Here is a 21,489-nt window from a genome sequence, read left to right as displayed (position 1 = left end):
GTTTGGTGGTGAATAATGAAAGAGATAAGGGAGGTGTTAAAAGTAGGCATTTCACACCCTGTGCAGCCCAGGGTATTTTTCCCATTAAGAAAAACTGATCGACAACATTGTATACTACCTTCAAATTTATTAAACCTTATCAGAATTTCTTGTCTGCTACTTCCTGGAATCTAATTGCCACGTATAAGTCTTCAGCTAGGCTTTCCTGTAAAATCTGCACTGCCTCCCTTCAAGGACTTAGAGGCAAGTGACATACACCTTTTTTTTTTTTGGAATTTAAATTTTTTGTAGTTGCCGTTTTACTTCCATCATTTTCCAAATTATTGACCACGTATCATTTTTTTTTTATCACGAAAATACTGATTCTTATTTGCTGTTGTGTTGAAAGTATATTTATTATAGAACACATGCTATATAACCTGTCAGTTGATGCCAGCAGTATCATGGGGGAAGTATAGTTAATTTAAGACCTATTTCTCCCTAGCCAGTTTGGCTCAGTGGATAGAGCGTGGGCCTGTGGACAGAAAGGCCCTGGGTTTGATCCTGGTCTCTCGGGGTGAGGATTAAAAATAAAATAAAATAAAACCTATTTCTCTCAAGTAACCTTAGCAGTCTAAGTTGCCTGTTTTGGCAATTACATTCATCTGGTTCTCTGTCCTTCTCACTTGTGGCTGTCCAACCAAAGTCTAGTACTTTGCTACTCAAAAGTGTAGTGTAGGGACGAGCAGCCGCAGCATCCCAGGTCCTACCCCAGATGTTGATTTAGAACATGCATTTTAATGAGCCCACCCCCAGGTGATTTTTAATGTATATTAAGGTTTAAAGGTTACTGCTTCAGGTTAACATTGCATTTATTGTGGGCAAATGTCCAAATGCTACCTTTTTAAAATATATTTGTTATGGTTGATAGTATCACAGATATTTCCCATTTTCTCCCTCATTATCCCCCTCCTCTGAGCCCTTCACTACCCTATTGTCTGTGTCCATGGGTTATGCATAGCTTCTTATATATAAAAGCCTAAGTGACCATTCAAATGTTCAACTGGTAGCTATGGTGCACACTGACCACCAGGGGGCAGACGCTCAATGCACAGGCATGGAATCATGGAACAGACTGATGAATCTCAGAGGGAAGGTGGGAGGGAAGAGGGAGGGAAGAGAGTAACCAAAGATCTTATATGCATACTAGAGGCCCGGTGCACGGATTCATGCACCGGTGGATTCCCTTGGCCTGGCCTGCGGGGATCGGGCTGAAACCGGCAGTCTGACATCCCCCAAGGGGTCCTGGATTGCGAGAGGGTGCAGGCCAGGCCGAGGGACCCCACTGGTGCACGTGTACTGGGCCTCTAGTAAGTATATAAGTTCTTTGGTTTATCTCTTCTCATCCCCCTAACCCCACATTGAGGTATGTCAGTCTGTTCCATGCCTCCATGCTTCGGGTCTTATTTTGCTGGTCAATTCATTTTGTTCATTAGATTCCACAAATAAGTGGGATCGTATGAATTTGTCTTTCTCACATTGGCTTATTTCACTTAGCATAATACAAAAGCTATATATTTTTTTAAATACATTTTATTGATTTTCCACAGAGAAGAAGGGAGAGGGGTAGAGAACTAGAAACATCAATGAGAAAGATTGATCAGCTGCCTCCTGCACGCCCCCACTGGGGATGTGCCCGCAACCAAGGTACATGCCCTTGACCGGAATCGAACCCGGGACCCTTCAGTCCGCAGGCCGGCACTCTATCCACTGAGCCAAACCGGTTCGGCACAAATGCTATTTTTTAATAGGCCTGCTCTAAACATAGACAAAACAAGGTTGACTTATAGCAGTGAACCATTTTGCTTATCTATGTATATTTTACATACGTTTTATATAAAAGTGTATATACATACCCTATAGCAAAAGTTTATTTTAAAAATAATTATTTTTATGCTATTTGCATTGTTTAACTTGTATGCATTTTTTAACTTTGTATGCATTTTTTTAAAAATAGGAAACATCTGGAGAAAATGACACATTGGTTTCATAGGAATCCATTAAAAGCCACAGCTCCTGTTTCTTTTAACTATTATGGCGTAGTCACTAGTCCTGCTGCTTCAAAGATTTGCAGGTAAGTTTCATCAATCTCAACAGATATTGGTTGAATCACCCTTGGGTACCAGGTACTTGTTTAGGTCTCATAGTCAGTCCAAAAGTATGTAACACACTGTCCCTAAACTTGGACTCCTTACAAACTTATAAGTGACATGAAGAGTTAAATCATAGATTACTTAAACTTTGTCAGGCCAGAGTCCTTAGTTTTAAATCAGTGAATCCCAGAGAGGCTAAAGCAATCACAATAAAAGAGTTATTATAGTGGTATAAGAGACGCTACAAAGTCGTATATGAGTATTGTTAATTGGCTGGATATTAAAATCATTGAGTTCTGACCCTATGACCTGAATAGCCGTCAGAGTGTTCATATAGGAGAATGGCATTTGAATAAATTGTATAGCTTAGACCAGGTTAGCAAACCCATGTTCAGCAGATTTGGCCCACTGCTTGTTTTTATAAATAAAGTTTTATTGGAGCACAACCCCTGCACCCCCATTTGTTTCCATATTGTCTATGGTTGCCTTTGCCTTCTCTCTACAACAGCATTTCCTACAGAGGCTTAGATGACCCAGAAACCTTAAAGTATTTACTTCCAGGCCCTTTATAGGAAAAGAAGGCTGATTCCTAATGTAGATAGTAAGAAAGAAAAAGAGAAGTCATTTCTATCAGGAAAACCTTAGTTCTAGAGTAGTTTGACTGGAACAAAAAGAGATGCAAGAGCTATTTCCAAGGAGGGTCAGCTGGCCAGATTTGCTGTGGGAAGTTGAAAGCATTCATTGTATATGAGATAGAGAACCAAGGTGATCAAGGCATTGATGGTACCAGTAAAGGGAAATCAAGGGAGATGCTGGCTTTTTGTGGGAAGAAGTAATTGGAGCAAAAGGTGGGAAAACTCTCTTGGTGCTTACAGTTTAAATGTAGTCTTTAGCCATTTGCACACAGTGTCTCCAGACATTGTCAGGGTAATGTGAGTTCTGGAACCCTCACTAAGCAAGTTGCCTTCTGAAGTTAGATGTGGAGCTGGAACAGGACCAAGTTGGAGCTGATGATGTAGCTCTAGGGTTGGATAGAAAGTTGCACGAGTAGATGAGACCTCAGAAGGGAGAAAAGGAGGGAAGCTAGAGACTGAACACTTTTGGAGTGGGAATGAGAAGGGGGTATAGAAAAAATGAAGAAGGAACCTTTAAAGATAAGAGGAGACCCTTCAAAATTTAGAGTTATTGGAGTCAAGGGAGAAAAGAATTTCAAGAAGGAAACAGTGAATCTACAACATTTATTGCTGTAAAGATGTAAAAGGGAAGGGAGACGTTTTAAAATGACTAATGACCACGCGTTTTTACATATTCTTTAGGTGTATGTTGAATTACAGAATGCAATTTCATTTTTAAAATATGGGTTTCTACTTGATAAAGTATATTTCGACATAATACCAAATTTTGAAATTTCAAGAAGATACTAAAATCATGCACAAACATTCAGTTTCCATTTTTCAAAATTTTATTGTGAACTGGGCAGTTCGGTTTACTCGTTCTTAAGTCCTTCCATCTTACTTAAGTGATTGTGTTTATTTAGTTTTTTAAATTAAAACTTGCTGTATATATTTTATTACATGTTATGCCCATGATTTGTCCCTTTAAATTAGACCGAGTTTATTTTAGTACAACTTCTAAAACAATTGTTACTAGAAGTTTCAGTTACCTCCAGTGTTAGCCCTAATTAAATTCATTTCTGTGTACTTAGCAATACCTTAGAGGAGGTATGTGTGTGTGTGTGTGTATGAGTTGTGGTGTTTTAAAAGCTACAATTGACGTTTTCAGCCACTTTGACGCAGACTGGTTGTAATACCGTTTACTAACTTGACTGTCTCTGTCTCATGGAAGTGACTTGAGGTCATCCCGGGCACGGCTGCTTGAATTGTTCACGGATTTGAGCTGTAACCCAGAAATGATGAAGACTGCGGCCGATGCGTATTTTTCCCTTTTACAAGGTTAGTTATTTATACAAACTTGGGAGTTTGTAAAAGGCAGCTATGCACAAGTTCACATTTAATTCTTAGACTTTTCAAATCGGAGTATAGTCTCAGTTTTGTATGCTTGAGGTTCAGAAATGTGAGAATGTAAGAGTGGTATGTGGTCTTTCTCACATTTTGAAAATTAAATGTGTTCATATTTCATAATGCGTTATTTAGAGAAGGTGTGAGATACAGCAAGGGAGGGAGAGGTTAAGAGTTTCATTCAGATACCTGGAAAAGTCATTATCTGAAAAATTTTCTAAATTTAATACTTGATGTTGCTTTCTAAAACTGAAATGTTTTGTACCGTTTATAGGTTTCATAAATTCATTGGATGAATCTAGCCAAGAAAGTAAGTTACGATATATTCAAAATTTCAAGTGGACCGATACATTACAAGGACAGGTTCCAAGGTAGGCAGTGCTAACAGTACTAAATTGAAGCCATTTTTAAAACTATTTAGCCAGTACTTAACTCATAGCCCCTGTATTTGAAGAAATAAAGTATAGATCCAGTCAGTATTTTCTCTTTTCAGGAAATTAATTTTTAAAATTTCACCTAAACTCCTAATACATGCTGTTAAGTAAAAATATAATATTTCTGCCCTGACCGGTTTGGCTCAGTGGATAGAGCGTCAGTCAGCCTGCGGAAACTCAAGGGTCCTGGGTTCGATTCCGGTTAAGGGCATGTACATTGGTTGCAGGCACATCCCCAGTGTGGGGTGTGCAGGAGGCGGCTGATCGATGTTTCTCTCTCATCGATGTTTCTAACTCTATCCCTCTCCCTTCCTCTCTGTAAAAAATCAATAAAATATATTAAAAATATATATATAATATTTCTCCTGGGCCAAATTTGTTTTTCAGATAATCAGTATAAATGTTAACTAGACTTTAATAGTCTTGACTTTTAAAATTATTATTTTTTTTATTGACTTCAGAGAGGAAGGGCAAGAGAAAGAGAGATAGAAAGATCAATGATGAGAGAGAATCATTGATCGGCTGCCTCCTGCACGCCCCCTACTGGAATCGATCTCCTAACTTGGGCATGTGGCCTGACTGGGAAGCAAACTGTGACTCCTGGTTCATAGGCCGATGCTCAACCACTGAGCCACGCCAGCTGGGCCAGCCTTGACACACACAGAGTGTTCGGGAATTTGGAACCCAAAGCTATCTTTCGGTCTTTGCCTACATTCAGGCAGAAGAGAATTTGGTTTTTCCCCTCCTTTTCCTTTCTGATGAATAATTCAGATGTCTTCGGTCGTTGTCTTTCTTTCTTCCTCCCCAATCCCACCCCAGTTCCATACTCTTTTGACTCACAGTATTTATTTGCTTCCTAATCTCTCTAAACTGTTTCTGCTCATTTTAAAAACTCCCCCTCAGAACTTTCTTACCACTTATTTGAGACTAATTAGAAGAGATCTAATTATAACAGGAAGCAGATCATAATGGTGCTACATTTTTATTTAACTTTTTTTTTTTTACACCACTGAGCTATTTAAGTGGTTGTGTATCTTTATATCAACTTGCTAGAATTACTGTTTTCTAAAATCAGGAGGGAAGGAAATGGAGACGGCTGAAAGGCCAGACAGACACGCATTAGAGGCAGGAGTGTGGGCCTTGGATTCACACAGAACGAGGTGCGATCTCAGGGCTTGTACGTGTGTGAGCATCCGCCTCTTCCGCTGCGTGTTGGGGTTGCAGGTACAGGCCTTTGTGAGGAGCAGAATAGGAACACTTATCTTAAGAGGCTAATGTAACGCCGGGCACATAACAGGCATTCAGTGCATGTGAGTTTCCTTCCTTCCTTGGGAATGTTGTTTGTAGAAATCATAAATTGGGTAGGAAGTTGGGGACTCTGCATCCTTTCCACGTTTTGATATTCTGGGGTCCTGAGGATTCCCAAGCCCTCATTTTTTGTTTTTCTTTCTGTGACTCCTTTGTATTTTATCTAAAATTAAGGAATATTTTTATTTAAAAATATCTTTTTTTTAGAGAGAGAGAGAATCAAACCGCTATCTATTACATTAGAAAACTTTGGCAGCTTCTAAGACTGTTTTGCATCACATATATTTGGCACTTTTCCCCACCATGCCAAATGTTGATTCCCGTAACAGCATTTCCTGCATAGTTTTATGAGGCAGTGCAGAATAATGTGATAGAGGCCTTAAATAATACTACTGAATATTCAGTACATCCGAGGTATTTAAGTAACTTTATCCTTGACTGCTACTGATACGCAATAGAAAATACACTTACGAGTATAGAATGAAAAATGTTTCCTCAACTGTATACTCTGAGCACTACTTAGATGTGGTTCAATAAAAGTGGAATATTTGGGAGCGAGGCAGATTGAAATAAATGAAGGAATAGTGGGAGTTATTCCTGTGACTATAAGTTAGCAAAGCTATTTTATTACTTAAAAGTAAAGTTATAAATTAGACATGCCTACTAGATCACCAGAGGTAATCCATTTGAAAGATCTCAGTGCTGAAAAGAATAAGCCATGAAACTATGCATTAAATTTTTTCAGGTAGTTTGTTCATAAAATATTTTTGTATAACATGAAACAGGGTAGTTTATAAGTTATTTTGAGTTACCATATGTCTTATAACAAATCTCCTTTTTTTTAATCTAAAAAGTTTCTATGTCTCCATTTCTTTTAAGATGGAGGCAACAAAATAGAATCGTGATTTTAGTTTCTTCCCTTTGGGTAATTTTTCTTTATCGTAGTACTGTGTATGTAAAATAAGGGCATTGTTTTCTTCCTCATTTGACATAGATCATGTATAAGGAATTGTCAGGGTCTTGGCAGAAGCCTAATGATTAAAAATTAGTATTATCTTATTTGCTTAATAAGCTTTTGTCATCTTTGTGTCATATTTAGTAATATAACCTGAAGGAAACAACATATAAAATGTACTTGAGTTTAAGACCGTTTTCTTTGTCGTACGCTGATTGGCTTAGCTCAACATCCTCTTCACTTTCTTTCCAGCTTGGCTTCTTGCCTCTGTTCCTCGATTTGTTTTTAGGAACCATCTGTTCCAGTCAAGCTAGCGGGGTCTCTGCAGTCAGGAACATCGCCAGACCTTGTGCATTAGCAGCATCGTGCCCTCACCTGGGACGGCCGCTGCTTCCTTGCAGCCATCTTTCAGGGCACACTTGAGATTCTATAGCTACATTAAGCATCTTTAATTATTTAGCCTGAAACCATCTCTCCTCTGAATTCCATTTCCTTAAAATGTGGTATAAGAGCCACCAGCTCCAGAAGCAATTGGGTACTTGCTAAAAATGCAGATCCTGGGCCCCTCCCAGACTTTCTGATTCTCTGGGATTGAGTCCCAGAAATCTGTGTTTTTATTTTTATTTATTTATTTTTTTAAAAATATATTTTATTGATTTTTTACAGAGAGGAAGGGAGAGGGATAGAGAGTTAGAAACATCGATCAGCTGCCTCCTGCACACTCCCCACTGCCCGCAACCAAGGTACACGCCCTTGACCGGAATCGAACCCGGGACCCTTGAGCCCACAGGCCGACGCTCCGTCCACTGAGCCACACCGGTCAGGGCCAGAAATCTGTGTTTTTAAAGCTACTTTATGTACAGTCACCTTTGGGAACAACTGCTAGTCTCATGCTTACCTCTGTCATCAATACATTCGAAAACCTTGGCTGACTGTTATGGAGTACATACTGGGCAGTGTGTTTCGTCCTTCATTGTTAATTGCGTGTGTGTCTTATCTCTCCATCTGTGTTAAACACAAGGACTGTTTTCTTCATTTTTCAGTTAGTATAGCGTTATCTATAATTTTGAGTTGGATGTACCAGTAGGTCTCATGTAGAGATGTCTTAATAATTGACAACACTTAATGATCATGTTTATGATTCTAGTGCCCAGCAGGATGCTGTTTTTGAATTAATTTCCATGGGATTTAATGTAGCTTTATGGTACACCAAATATGCCTCGAGACTGGCTGGAAAAGAAAAGTAAGTTAAAAGGGGATGGTTTATATGCATATGTCTTATTTTTCCAGTATATGAAGCTTTGTTATTAAAAAAAATCTAGCCTATTGATAAAAAGTACCACTTTGGTAAATGAAAGTTTGCCTCAAAATGTTAGCATATTAAGCATCAGAATTATGGAGCCCAGTGTCAAAAGGAGGGGAAAAAATGAATAATCTTGTCATGGGGAAGGTCTTTTTAAATAAAACCCTAAACCAAGAAAAGGAAAAGATTGAATATTTGAGTATGTAAAAGTATTATAAACAGAATTTTTAAAATGACAGATGGGTCAAAAAAAGTGCAATGCATTATACAAATTATTTTTATAAGATGACAGATGGGTCAAAAAAAAGTGCAATGCATACATCCCAAGGCTTATCATACCTGTAGTATTACAAATTATTTTTATAATGTATATTCTTACAAGTCAACAAGGAAAAGACCAACACATCTAATGAAAGTAATCAAAGGTCATAAATAATTCACAGAAACATAAATAAAAAGGATGCAAAAGATGTTCTGAAGGATTAAAGAACTGTGAAATAAAATGAGATACAATTTTTATAATCGTAAAAGTAGATATTAACAATACGAAATCCACTACCAACTCAGGTGCATCTGAACACGGGACTAATATGCAGCCATTTAAGAATGAAGTTGATGGATGGGGACTTGGCTTGGAGTGGTGAACACACAATTCAGTATCCAGATGATGTCTTATAGAACTGTACATCTGAAACCTATATCACTTTATTAACCAGTGTCACCCCAATAAATTCAATTTTTAAAAAATGAAGTTGAATTGTGTAGGCTGATGTAAAAAGACCTCTAACGTAATTTAAGGGGTTTAACAGGAGCAGAGTAGTGACTGTTGTGCATTTATGTGTTTTTCAAGTGTGTGCGTGCACTAAGTGTCTGACGTTTGATGCCGTTTGCGCACAGAAGATCATCTGGAAGGGAAAACAAGAAGCCTCTGTTCGGACCACTAGACAGCATCTCTCTTTCCATTTGTAGTTTCTTCTCTTTGGGTCTTTTTCATGTGCATTTGTTAAATGTCAAGTTAGATTTTCTAAAAGGGAGAAAGCTAGTGGTGAGAAGCACAAATGACTAATTTGGCTTTATGATACATAATGTGTTAGTTGTTGGTTTTAATACCAGAAATGGCTTTGATCCTGTAAGTAATGTAACCACTGTCTTTAAGCATTACAGAAGAGGAAGCAAAAGAGGTCCATCGAAGCCTGAAAATTGCAGCTGGGATTTTTAAACATTTAAAGGTAAAAAAATAATAAGATATATTTCTAATGCTTTAATTCTTGAAAAAAAAATTTTAAAAAATATTTTTATTGATTTCAGAGAGGAAGGGAGAGGGAAAGAGAGATGGAAACATCAGTGATGAGAGAGAATCATTGATCAGCTGCCTCCTTCACGCCCTGCACTGGGAGTCGAGCCCACAACCCAGGCATGTGCCCTGACCGGGAATCAAACATTGACCTCCTGGTTCATAGTTGGATGCTCAGCTGCTAAGCGACACCAGCCAGGCTTGAGTAATTTTTCTTTACTTCTTTGGGGTGGAGGATGAGGGCATTATTCATTATGTAAAAAGTACTAGTGTGTGTTCTGGTTTCATTATGTTAAGTACCGTGTTGATGAGTGGGGCCAGTTATAGAATAGCGTCTCCATTTCAGAAAATCACCAGTGAATTTTACAAGGAGAAAACTCACGTCGTGATTCACTGCATATTTTTCCGTCTCTTCTGAAAAGGCATAAGACAAAGGCCTGAAATTGCTGGTGCTGACTGGTTCTTATTGCTGTCTGCAGCAGTGGCCAGAAGCAGTCAGACTCCGCACAGCTGGGCTGCTGTTTCTCGGTCTCAGTGAGAACACTGCAGCAGCGATCAGCACACACTCTTTATACTGAATCGCCTGAAGATAGGTGGAGATTAGGAGAAAGATTAATATATTTCCAACCAGAATCACCGGCACCTCATTCTCACTAAACCACTATTTCCTGGAGACCAGTGTTTGGTTTTCTTAGGATAAGATAAGATGCTTTTACAGTGATTACAAAGCTGTTACCCTGAGGGAGCTGTAGAATTGAAGTCGTCTTTATATCCAAGTGTTAATATATGAGAGAGCAATGCCGACTGCCGTTCAAAAGGCTACTGTTTCAGTTAAACATTTTCTAAGGTGAAAATACGATTTGCACATCTAACCAATCCATTACGATCCAGATTTTGTTCTTGAATTTCTTATTTTTACAAAAGCTTATAAAAAGCTTTGAAAGTTTTAGTATACAGGAGCTTTTATTCTCTATAAGTTTAGTGTTTTTCTTTTTTTTTTACACATTTTTTGATAGCACCCTATATTTCTGATAAATCCCCATCAGCTTCCACTTTCTTCATCTCTCACAACTGGGTTAAAAGAAATTTGGCTTTTTTTTCTTTCTCTTTCAGGAAAGTCACATCCCAAGGCTTCTCACGCCTGCAGAGAAGGGGAGAGATCTGGAAGCACGGCTCCTCGACGCTTACATTGTTCAGTGTCAGGCCGAGGCTCAAGAAGGTATCTTAAGATTGTAAGGTGTTGTTAAAAGAAAGTCTGTATCGGCATTTACAAACATTATTTTTTTAATTAATTTTTTTAAGAGAGAGGAAGTGAGAGAGAAGCAAACATTGAATTTTTTGTCCCACTTATTTATGCATTTATTGGTTGTTTCTTGTATGTACCCAGACCGGAGATCGAACCCACAACCTTGGCATATCAGGATGAAGCTCTAACCAACTGAACTACCCAGCCAGGGTTCTCTCCTCTCCCCCCACTTCCACCCCCCAATTCTTTTTCAAATTAGAATTAGCTGGAATCCAGTCTTGGGTTTTGAGAAATTTACAGTGAGGAATAATTTTCCTTTAGCATTTGCCTTCATTTTTAGTTAGCAGAAAAAGGCCTCACAATGTCATGTCTCTTTTTAAAAGGATTGGATTTCACGTTGTTTCTGACAGGATAAAGTTAATTCCGTAACTCATCTTGTCCCCCTCGACCTTGCGCAGTCCTTCTTCCAATATTTGGCTTGCCTTGAAATTACCTCCTTTCAATGGCAGGAAATAAAGGAAGACTTAGGTGAGAACAGTAAGCTTTGTAGGCTTTTGTTTTGCTTTACTTCTGATTCCAGAGCCTGGAAGGTGTTTGTTTCTTCTTGCATCATGCTGTTTTACAGAAGTCATTTCCCATGGCTCGCTGGTCATTGGCTATCGTGATTTATTTAAATAAGAAATGGGCTCCGCCGGTGTGGCTCAGTGGTTGAGCGGTTGAGCGTCAGTCATCCCATGAGCCAGGAGGTCAAGGTTGCGAGCTCAGTGGGGCATGGAGGAGGCAGTCAGTTGACGATTTTGTCTCATCCTTGTTTCTGTCCCTTTCTTCCTCTCTCATCCTCTCTCTCAAATCAATAAAAACATTAAAAAATTAAAATAAAAAATGGCATCAGAACCAGCAAGCTCATTTTGTATTTGCATTTTCTGTAGCTTACTTTTCATATTAAAACTTTGAAGAAACAACTAAAACCCCACATAGGTTGTTGGACTGTCTTTTGCCTTTATAATTGAACTTAGATTCATTTGATTGTGTTTCGGTCACAGTGACAATTGCTCGAGCCATTGAGCTGAAGCATGCTCCAGGACTAATCGCCGCGCTGGCCTATGAAACAGCCAATTTCTATCAGAAAGCTGGTACGTTCATAATCCCGTTGTTACACTTTCAGCCTTTAGATGTTCAGATTAACCTGTGGGCCAGATAGGGAACAAGCAAATCAGAAAGATTCTCAGACTTTTCACTATTTGCAAAACTGCAATAATATCTGCGTTATTTTTATGAATTTTGTTTAAAAGAAAATAAAAGAATTAGAGCTGTTCACAGTTAATATTGCTCCATAGCTTCTAATGGAAAGGATGGTACTATACTTTTTAACCAATTATGTCTAATAATTATATAGCTGTTTTGCTTTTGAAAATTTTTTGGTCTTTATTACAACCTTATAGCTACTATAGTGAGACAAGAAACTAAAATCCAGAGAATTAACATAACTGACCCATCATTTAACTGCTAGCAGTTGAGAAGCTGGGACTAGAACTCTGGTTGTCTCATTAGCCTATTTTTCTTTTCATTACTTACTTAGGAAACACATGCTTGTTCCTGTGTATGGGATGGGTACTATTTTAGTTACTGGGTACACAAAGATCACTAGAACAGATTCACAGTCTAGGGAAGGGGACAGACACATTTTGTGGCATGAAGTAAGATGGTACAGCGGTGAAACAGAAGCCTGAAGGACCTGGGCCTGCGAGAGGACGGTGGTGTGTTAGCCTTACTTTGAAGTATAAATAGAAATTCTAAGTGTGCTAGGAATCTTTAGCAATGGGAAGAGGAGAACATTCTGTAGTTTATAGAGATACAAGGGAACTTAGCTCCTTTGGGAGCTTTGGACAGATGCTCTTGCTAAAACACAGGATGAGTGTTGGGCGGAGAGGTTAGGAAAGTGTGTGGGTGAAGTCATGAATTGGTTTGCAAGCCTACCTGAGACGTTTGGCCTTTATTCAGTAGATGTTTGGGGTCCATTAAGTGATATAACGTAAACTTGACTTGATTGCATTTGAGTTTTTAAAAGGTCCCTATGGTTGTAAGATGAGAAATGGGTGTGCTTAGGGGGAATGGTTCTAATGTAAGAGAAAATGATGAACACTTTAACAATGATAGCAAAGTAGGAAATGGGGAAGAAGAAATAGATTTGGGAGACACGTGGCAGGATGTGTGAATGTGTGTATTTCAGATGAGATTCAGGGATGGGGCTGTGATGAGTGTGTCCTTCATGCTTCTGACTTGGGTGACTATAGACTACTCTGCATTGCTATATAGCTTTTAAAAAATAGATAATGTAATAGTATAAATCATACTTACCTTGAAGTTCTTAGTTAGATCTATTTTTATCATTATGTTAAACCTAAATTACATTAACCATCAAATCAAAGAAGGACCCTGGTACTTAACCAATCTTATTATGTAGTTATTGGGAAAAATAAATCACTTGAAATAAAGCGAGGTTTTTAAAAATGTGTAAATGCTTGAATTTTAGACTTGAATGTCATTCTGCTTTTAGCATCTGAACACTTGAACTAAAAGTCGTCTAGTGAATCAGGGTGAAATGATATTTTGCTTTTTAAAATGTAACTTTAGATCATACTTTATCCAGTTTGGAGCCTGCATACTCTGCTAAATGGAGAAAATACCTTCTCTTGAAAATGTGCTTCTACACGGCTTATGTAAGTATGTGTAACCCGGAAACAATAAACTACGGTCTTCCCCGCCCCTGGAGTGCCAGGTGTGCCATCTCTCCCGACCCTTCATTAGCGTTTTACAAACAATGGACGTTCTCAGTAGATGGTCACCCACAGTGGGTGCAACCACCAAGGTGAACTAAGGTGGGTGGAGAGAGATGATGGAGAACTCGGAACTGGGTTCTGGCAGTGGAGTTGCTGTTCCACGTAAACCCACTTTTAAGCTGGATGCTTCTGCATACTTAAGAATTCTCTCATTTCACCTGTAGAAAGATACTTACTAATTCTAATCTTAAGACATACCGTGCATATTTCACCTTCGCTGGTGAAGAACTGTTAATAAGCACTCGTTGGGAAGTGACCTTTTTGTCTCTTGTACTCACCAAACATTGCCCTGGCCATTGAGACTCAGTTGATGGGGCGTCATCCCATACACTGAAAGGTGGCGGGTTAGATTCCCGGTCAGGGCACATACCTAGGTTGCAGGTTCGATCCCCAATTGGGGCGGGATGCAACAGATCGATGTTTCTCTCCCTACCTCTCTCTGAAATCAAAGAACAGATTAAAGAAAAACAACCCTTTTTCAGATCTAGGTAGATATTTTCATTTCTTATGCCTTATCACCTGTTTTCAAGCATGCTGCATAAGCCATGTATGTGCTATCCTCATGCTGATGTAGACATTTAAGAGTGAGCATATCCGACTTCATGCTTCAGACCGGTTTGGTCCTAATTTAAGTCCTCCCTCCCACTCCCTCTCCGTTAGCACAGTGCTGTCCCTCCTTTACCCACAATGCCCTAGTTTTAGAAACAGGTTTCAGCAAATGCTTTTTGCTCTCAGCCCATGGTTAAAAGACTAGTTTGGCCCAAAGGTTTGATGTAATTCCACTTTTGATACTAACAGAGATGGGGGAACGCTTATTCAAGTAAATAAATATAAGGGGTTGCATTGAAACTTCAAACAGTGGACAAAGGCAATGATTATCTGATGCACGTATAAGACAACGGCAGTGGGAAGCATCATTTGTGGAGAAAATGAATGAACATTTGTGTCTTTTATCAGGCTTACTGTTACCACGGACAGACTTTGTTGGCTAGTGATAAATGTGGTGAGGCGATCAGGTCTCTCCAAGAAGCAGAAAAATGTGAGTATTCCCACCAGATTGTTAACTCCCTTCTTAAAAACACATGTTTTATCCTAAAGGGGAGGGGCAGTTAAAAGAGACTGGCTAAGTTCATGAACGGGGATGGGAATGGGAGAAAAGGAAAAACGTTTCAGAAACCTGGACTCTCTAGAGAGGACCCAGCTTCCCCTTGCACTGATGCTGGTGTTGCTGCAGCATTGCCCGCCTTCTCTGATGTCAGGCGCTTTTAGTGTGAATAATCAGTAGTGATTTCACATCAAATGACTTTCTATCCCTTTCACACAAGCCTTTGCAAAGGCAGAAGCGTTATGCAAAGAATACGGAGAAACCAAAGGACCTGGACCAACAGTCAAGCCTTCAGAACACTTGTTCTTCAGGAAACTTGGCAACCTTGTGAAGAACACCCTAGAGAAATGTCAGAGAGAAAATGGGTTTATGTGAGTACAGCTTAGCAGTCTCTTAGTAATATTAATGCTAGTAGGCCGTTGACGCTTGGACAGCACAGGTGTGAACAGCTTGGATCCACTCACAGGCAGGTTTTTTTGGTAAATATCTGTAACTTCCACCCATAGTTGGGGATCCGCAGATGAGGAGGGTGAACTGTATGCATTGATCTGTTTCCAAAGATTTTTTTTTTTAATATATTTTATTGATTTTTTACAGAGAGGAAGGGAGAGAGATAGAGAGTTAGAAACATCGATGAGAGAGAAACATCGATCAGCTGCCTCCTGCACATTTCCCACTGGGGATGTGCCCGCAAGCCAGGTACATGCCCTTGACCGGAATCGAACCTGGGACCTTTCAGTTCGCAGGCCGACGCTCTATCCACTGAGCCAAACCGGTTTCGGCTGTTTCCAAAGATTTTATGTCAGTTTGCAATTAAGATTAACTTTAATCTTCTCTTTAAATTGGTACTAAAGTTTACTTGTGTTGTCTTAACGCTTATTCTGCTTCTAATGACAATGTATAAAAGCAGATTTCAAAATGTAAACATGAATTTTCAGTTAACGTAATAGCCCCGTATACGGTCCTGATTTTCTGTTTCGCTGCCATTCTCTCTCCATGAGTTATATATATCCTCACAGCTCCCTTCGCATATTCATCTCACTCTGGTTTTAGCCACCTATACTACTGCCTCAGTTTTGTTATTAAATCAGCATTGTTTGAACTGTAGGTTGGTAGATACAACGTTTTAAAGATATTTAAAGTTCCCATACTTTTTAAAAATTATGAGTTAATTGGAAATAGGGAAATAATGTGCTCAATGTGGAAAACCTAGAGTGAAGTGCAAAGAAGATAAAGCCACAGTCCTCATCACTTTGGTGCCTTTCCATTCAGAAATAGTGACATCTCCTCACTTAGCGAGATCTCTCTTTTTGGCCCTCGGTCTTTCACGTGGGTTTTGTACATTTTTTTGTGATGTTCATTTCTATCGGGTTTCTTTTCAGCATTCAAAATAAAGGTCCAATAGCAAATATATTAGGAGCAAACCAGCTTTTCAACAGCAGGCTGCGAAGTTAACCCCAAGTTGTCCCTGCTTTGGTCTCCTTCCATCCCTCCCCTGTTCCTGCACCTGGTCATCTGAGCGCCTTCACTCCCTTGAACACGCCTCGTGTCACCTTATCACTCCCCTCGGAAAGCAACCCCAAACCCGACCTGGGTTAATTGCCCTCTCTTGTGTTCCCATGGCACTCTGTCGTCATAGCTTCAGTCACACTGTGTCGTCGTCGACAAGTTTTCTTGACTGTCTCACCTACCCATCTATAAGCTACATGAGGCAGGTTGCACAGGGCCCTGAACATAATAGGTACTCAAATAGTTAATGAATGAATGAATGAATGAATGAATGAATGAATGAATAAATCGCTGTGTCAATGGCTTTTTGCAGTTACTTTCAAAAAATTCCAACAGAAGCCCCACAGCTGGAACTCAAAGCAAATTACGGCCTGGTGGAGCCTGTGCCTTTTGAATTTCCTCCTACAAGTGCGCACTGGACCCCAGACACGCTGGCTGCATTTGACCTCACCAAAAGGCCCAAGGACGACAGTGTAAGAGACTGGGTTTTCCGTTCCCTCACAGATGTTTTGTAATCCCCACCCGAGGATTTTTAGAGAGGGGGAGGGAGGGAGGAGGGGGGAGAGAGAAAAAACATCGATGTGAGACAGATAACATCAATGGGTTGCCTCTTGCATGCACCCCTGCCAGGGCTGCGGGACCTGTAATTGAGTTATATGTGCCCTTGACCAGGAATCAAACCCGACACCCTTTGGTCCACGGGCCGATGCTCTAACCACTAAACCAAACCGGCCAGGGCTCATTCACAAACGTTTAAAAAGAATTCAGGGTTAGCATTTTGATATTGTTCTCTGCACAAGTAGATATATATTTGTCCAAATGTGAAATTAACTAACTGCAGTGCTTGGTGAAATGTGTTCTAGGACTCTCTCAGAGACAGACCTCGAGGCCTTCATTGTCTCCTGATTTTCCACCAAATCGACTGGCCTTGTTTTCAACACACTGTCTTGCCTTCTTTCCTATTTGTCCGAGCCTCCTGTGGGAAGAGAGTGGGAGAGCACCTCTGAGGAGGATGGCTCGCCCGTGTCTATTGCTCTAGCGACGCTCTCTGTTTCTGTGTAGTGTCAGGCAGGGTAACTGAAAACTTGACCTGATTTCAACATTGCGTGGAGTCACCCACCGGTCAAATAAGACTGCTTGTATTCACGTCTATCTAAGTCCCCGCTGTACTCAGCCGAAGGGTAGATGAAGTAGAAGTGTTGAGGTTTGACTTCCAAAAGGGAGAGGGCTCTGTGAAAAAAAAGAATGGGAATTAATTCTCCCTTGAAATGGGTGGGTTTTTTTGTTTGTTTGTTTGTGTTTTTTTTAAATATATTTTATTGATTTTTTACAGAGAGGAAGGGAGAGGGATAGAGAGTTAGAAACATCGATGAGAGAGAAACATCGATCAGCTGCCTCCTGCACACTCCCTACAGGGGATGTGCCCGCAACCAAGGTACATGCCCTTGACCGGAATCGAACCCGGGACCCTTCAGTCCGCAGGCCGACGCTCTATCCACTGAGCCAAACCAGTTAGGGCGAAATGGGTGGTTTTTAAATAATTCCCCACTCGTGCTAAAGCTATTGTGCCTTAAAAGAACTGTCTTCGTATCCCGTCCCGCCTCCAGAATAGTGCCTGTCACTGTCACGAGTGATTTCCAAACAGAGGCTCCTCCTGCATCTTGATCCTCGGTCTCCTCCTCAGACAGCGTAGGAGGAGCAGGAGCCTGCCCTTTGCCCGTCGGTTTCCATCCCCACTGATGTGCTTTCCCATCATGTCTTCAGTCGAACTGATATGTAGCTACCGGAACAGCTTCGCTCCTGCGCTGTTGGAGAATTTAATGCCGCGTCTTTTAAAAGTTGGAAGTGGAAAAGGTCTGCTGTTCGTTTTCCGAATCTTCGCTTCTGTTCTTACGTCGTATTGTTCTTTGTCCCTAGACCAAACCCAAACCGGAAGACGTGAGGCCCGTGAAAGAACCAGACATCAAACCTCAGAAGGACACGGGGTGCTCCGTCTCCTAAATGCATCGCCCCCGGAGCATGGGAGCCGCTCGCCTAGTGGACGAGATAAGCCATGGACTTCCGTCCACATTTCTTGAAATGATCTCTCCGAAGCCTGTAGAATAATGTAGTCCATTCAGAGGGAATCGGCCTTCAGTGTAGTTGTTAGATTTTTAATATACCGAGGCTTCATGATTTGTTTCCACATTTCTTCTTAACCAGGACAACATGGGGAAGCTTGATTCTGCCTCTGAAGAGTGTATTTAAGGGTTGGGTCTTTTTGTTTTTTGTTTTTTTTTTTGTTTTTCCCCCACACTCTGGGTAATAATAAATGACAGGTTAATATCGTATAGGCCAGGATCACGTGGTCATGGGTATGTTTTCTCTCTTTACAAAAAACTTACTTTCCTGCCTTTTAATTGATACCAGCAGAATGACAGGCGTCTGTTTTCACAGACAGTTTTCCCTTCACCATTCTGTTCATTGTAGCACAGATTTAGGTTCTGAGTTAGTTACCTTTTCCGCTGGGAAAAAAGTCACTTAGACTTAAAGGTTAGAAAATGTTTATACCTAACCCCTGACGATCGAATCTATAATTTACTAAAAATCAGTGTTTGCAGGATATTGAGATCGAATCTATAATTTACTAAAAATCAGTGTTTGCAGGATGTTGAGATCACTTACGGACTTCTGCTCTGGCGGCCCTGCACCTCGTCTGTATCTGTAAACTTCCAGCAGTTTTGACGAGTTCCTTTCTAAGGGGTTTTTCTCTTCCAGGGCAGAACTTGGCAATAGCTCATATGTTTCTGTGTGAGGGGAGCCAGAACGAAAAGGTTTTTGAAGAAATCAGATGTTGCATGGTGTCGAGAGAAACGTTGAACCTAAGGGGAGGGTTGTCCCGAATTACACTGGTCACTCCACTTCTTTGTTAGAGAAGTTAGAGTAAAATGCTTTGGTTACCTGGGTAGTGTACCTTGCTATTATGTGATTTTCAGATACACAGGATATGTGTTGCTTTATGCCAGAGGCCAGAGCAAAAACTGAACAGAACAACAGATTCAGTATGCTCTTAACAATAGTTTGTAGTATTTGAAACCGTTTCATATGTACATAGACTTGGGATATAGTGGATGCATACACCTGTAGGTTTATCTTTTGATTATTCTCTGGGGGCATTAGCTAATTTTCCTATTATAAATGGGCTGGCTCACTTAATAATAACAGCAGTATATGTTGGAGCTTACTACATGCTGGGCCCTGCACCAAGCACTTCCATAGATAAACCCTTGAATCTACACTGCAACTCTGAAAATAGGTAAACTCTGCATAGAGTGTTGAAATAGGAATAAACATTTCATTATGAAGATAGATTATGCCTGTTTGAATCAATATTGTGCTCAAGTAAGTGATTACTAAAATCATAATTTACACTCTTGAAACCAGCTACATAGGATCAGTATGTATAAAAAAATATATGGAATGCTACCAGAAGTAACATATGGAAATGCTCCTTGCTGTAAAACGTTTTTTGAAGCTGCCGTTTGCAGAATAAGTAGAGTAATAACTGAACAGACATCACATTGTAGTTTGCTGTCTATAGAAACTATTTTAATTAAATTCGCCGCATTGAGATTACAAAGTCATTTCGCCTGTTCGCTGTACACCAGTAGCTGACAGAGCTGAGCTGTCTTTGATGCAGCTTATAGCTGGGCCCGGAGGGTCAGCTTATCGTAGGTGCCATGCTTATTAACCAAGCTACTAGTTCTCACGTTCACATTGTGTGCATCATACTACCACACACGGAATGAAAGCATGTAGTACACTCAGAGCTTCTGTGATATGCAGTTTAGTCCCTCACTGGCAACTTTGACCTAAGCAGGTAAACGTCCTGTTGACCCTGCAAAGGCGACACTTTGTGGCTGAAATATCCCCTTTATCATGTTGTTTGAAATAGTGTTGGGAACTTGGGGAAGTTGAGGAATGTAAAGAAGTTGCATGAAGGTTCTAGAGAGGGAACTTATTTGCATTAACTGTTGCAGACACTCCATACTTCACTTAAGCGGATAATGACAGCTAACATTCTGCTGAAAGTGCTGTTTGTATAATGAATTATCTTTTTATTTATGGAAATAAAAGTAATTTTACTTACAGTTTCATTGACATCTTTATTTGCTCTTCTATAAATATTCTTACATTTATTAAGCCAGTGACAGTTAACACGGTGCAATACCATAATTTTTCACAGTGACATTGGGAAGTGACAGAGCCACGTGTGTCCATTGTTTTATGCTACCTGAGCTATTCAGTTTCTGTTTATTGGTATTTACCACCCCTTCATCTCAAAGCACCATTTCGATGGGCCTTACTGTAGTGTTTGTCCCTGTGATACAGTCTGCGTACTGCGGTAGGCTAGCTAGCGAGCTCATCATCGCTGAACACTGCTCCGCAGAACACTTTGTACTTTGGAAACTTGAGGTGGCATTTTCAATGTTATATAAATATACTCAGAAGTAAAACTGTATTCAGAAACAGTTCCTTATTCTCCAAACTTTAGAAAACACCACATTTCTTAACTTGTTTAATTTGTGCATACAAGTACACTGCAGTGTCATTGTCAGCGAGGACTGCTCTGTGGGCTTGGTGGCCCATCACTGCTGTCACCGGGGGGCTTGAGGCCCTAAGGGGGTGCGAGGGTGGGAGCTGGGAGCAGCGACCTGCAGTGGCCAGGTGAGCAGTGCTGAGGAGGTCTTACGTCAGCTCTTGGCTGCATTTAACCTGGTTCACTGGAAACATTTTGTGATTAATGGAAGCGGAAAGAACTCTAGGAAATTTTAGGTATAACCTTCCAGAAGTTAAATGCCAAGATGAAGTAGGACGTCATTTTGTCGCCGCAGATTACAATGCCGTGTTTCAGTGGAGGAGTTAAAGTGCAGTGATTGGTGTGTAAATTAGTGTGATGAGAAGTATCTTAAAGGGTGGCCATTTAACATGGGGAGATAAAATGACAAGTCTGTTCTCATTTTTCTAATCTATTCTATGGCACCTCCCCCCACTCATTAAGGTGAACTAACTTCATTTACTAAAGTACGGAGTTCCAGCTGCGTGTCAGGTATTGTAGGGGAGGCGATACAGCCAGGAGCGCACAGGGAAAACCCTCCCACTCCGCCCGGAACATGGGGGAGGGGAGAGGAGACAAGCAAGGTAAGTGTGTTCCATGAGGGTAAGTGCCAAGGAGAGAGCAAGCCTAGGAGGTCAGGTGTTCGGTGGTGGTGGTGGTGATGGTGGTCGTGGTGGTGGTGGTGGTGGTGGTGATGGTGGTGATGGTGGTGGTGGTCGTGGTGGTGGTGGTGGTGGTGATGGTGGTC

The 21,489-nt window shown here is 40.5% G+C and overlaps 1 protein-coding gene across 2 annotated transcripts; it reads left to right on the top strand.

The window, feature by feature from the left end:
* Positions 1-2,002: 2,002 nt before the first annotated feature.
* On the top strand, positions 2,003-20,274 carry BROX (BRO1 domain and CAAX motif containing). 2 transcript variants are annotated; one of them, XM_081114593.1, is made up of 12 exons: positions 2,003-2,113; positions 3,978-4,084; positions 4,425-4,521; positions 7,995-8,090; positions 9,307-9,379; positions 10,558-10,663; positions 11,734-11,823; positions 13,325-13,410; positions 14,488-14,569; positions 14,856-15,006; positions 16,458-16,617; positions 18,062-20,274. In XM_081114593.1, the coding sequence occupies exons 1-12, from the start codon at positions 2,013-2,015 to the stop codon at positions 18,143-18,145; spliced, it is 1,233 nt and encodes a 410-aa protein (XP_080970719.1). In that variant the 5' UTR covers positions 2,003-2,012; the 3' UTR covers positions 18,146-20,274. The 2 variants fall into 2 exon arrangements, with proteins under 2 accessions (XP_080970719.1, XP_080970720.1); XM_081114594.1 differs by lacking the exon at positions 7,995-8,090.
* Positions 20,275-21,489: the final 1,215 nt, after the last annotated feature.

Source organism: Myotis nattereri, assembly GCF_964212035.1.
Source record: "Myotis nattereri genome assembly, chromosome: 20".
Classification (NCBI taxonomy): domain Eukaryota; kingdom Metazoa; phylum Chordata; class Mammalia; order Chiroptera; family Vespertilionidae; genus Myotis; species Myotis nattereri.
This window is presented reverse-complemented; position numbering and strand designations above follow the sequence as displayed.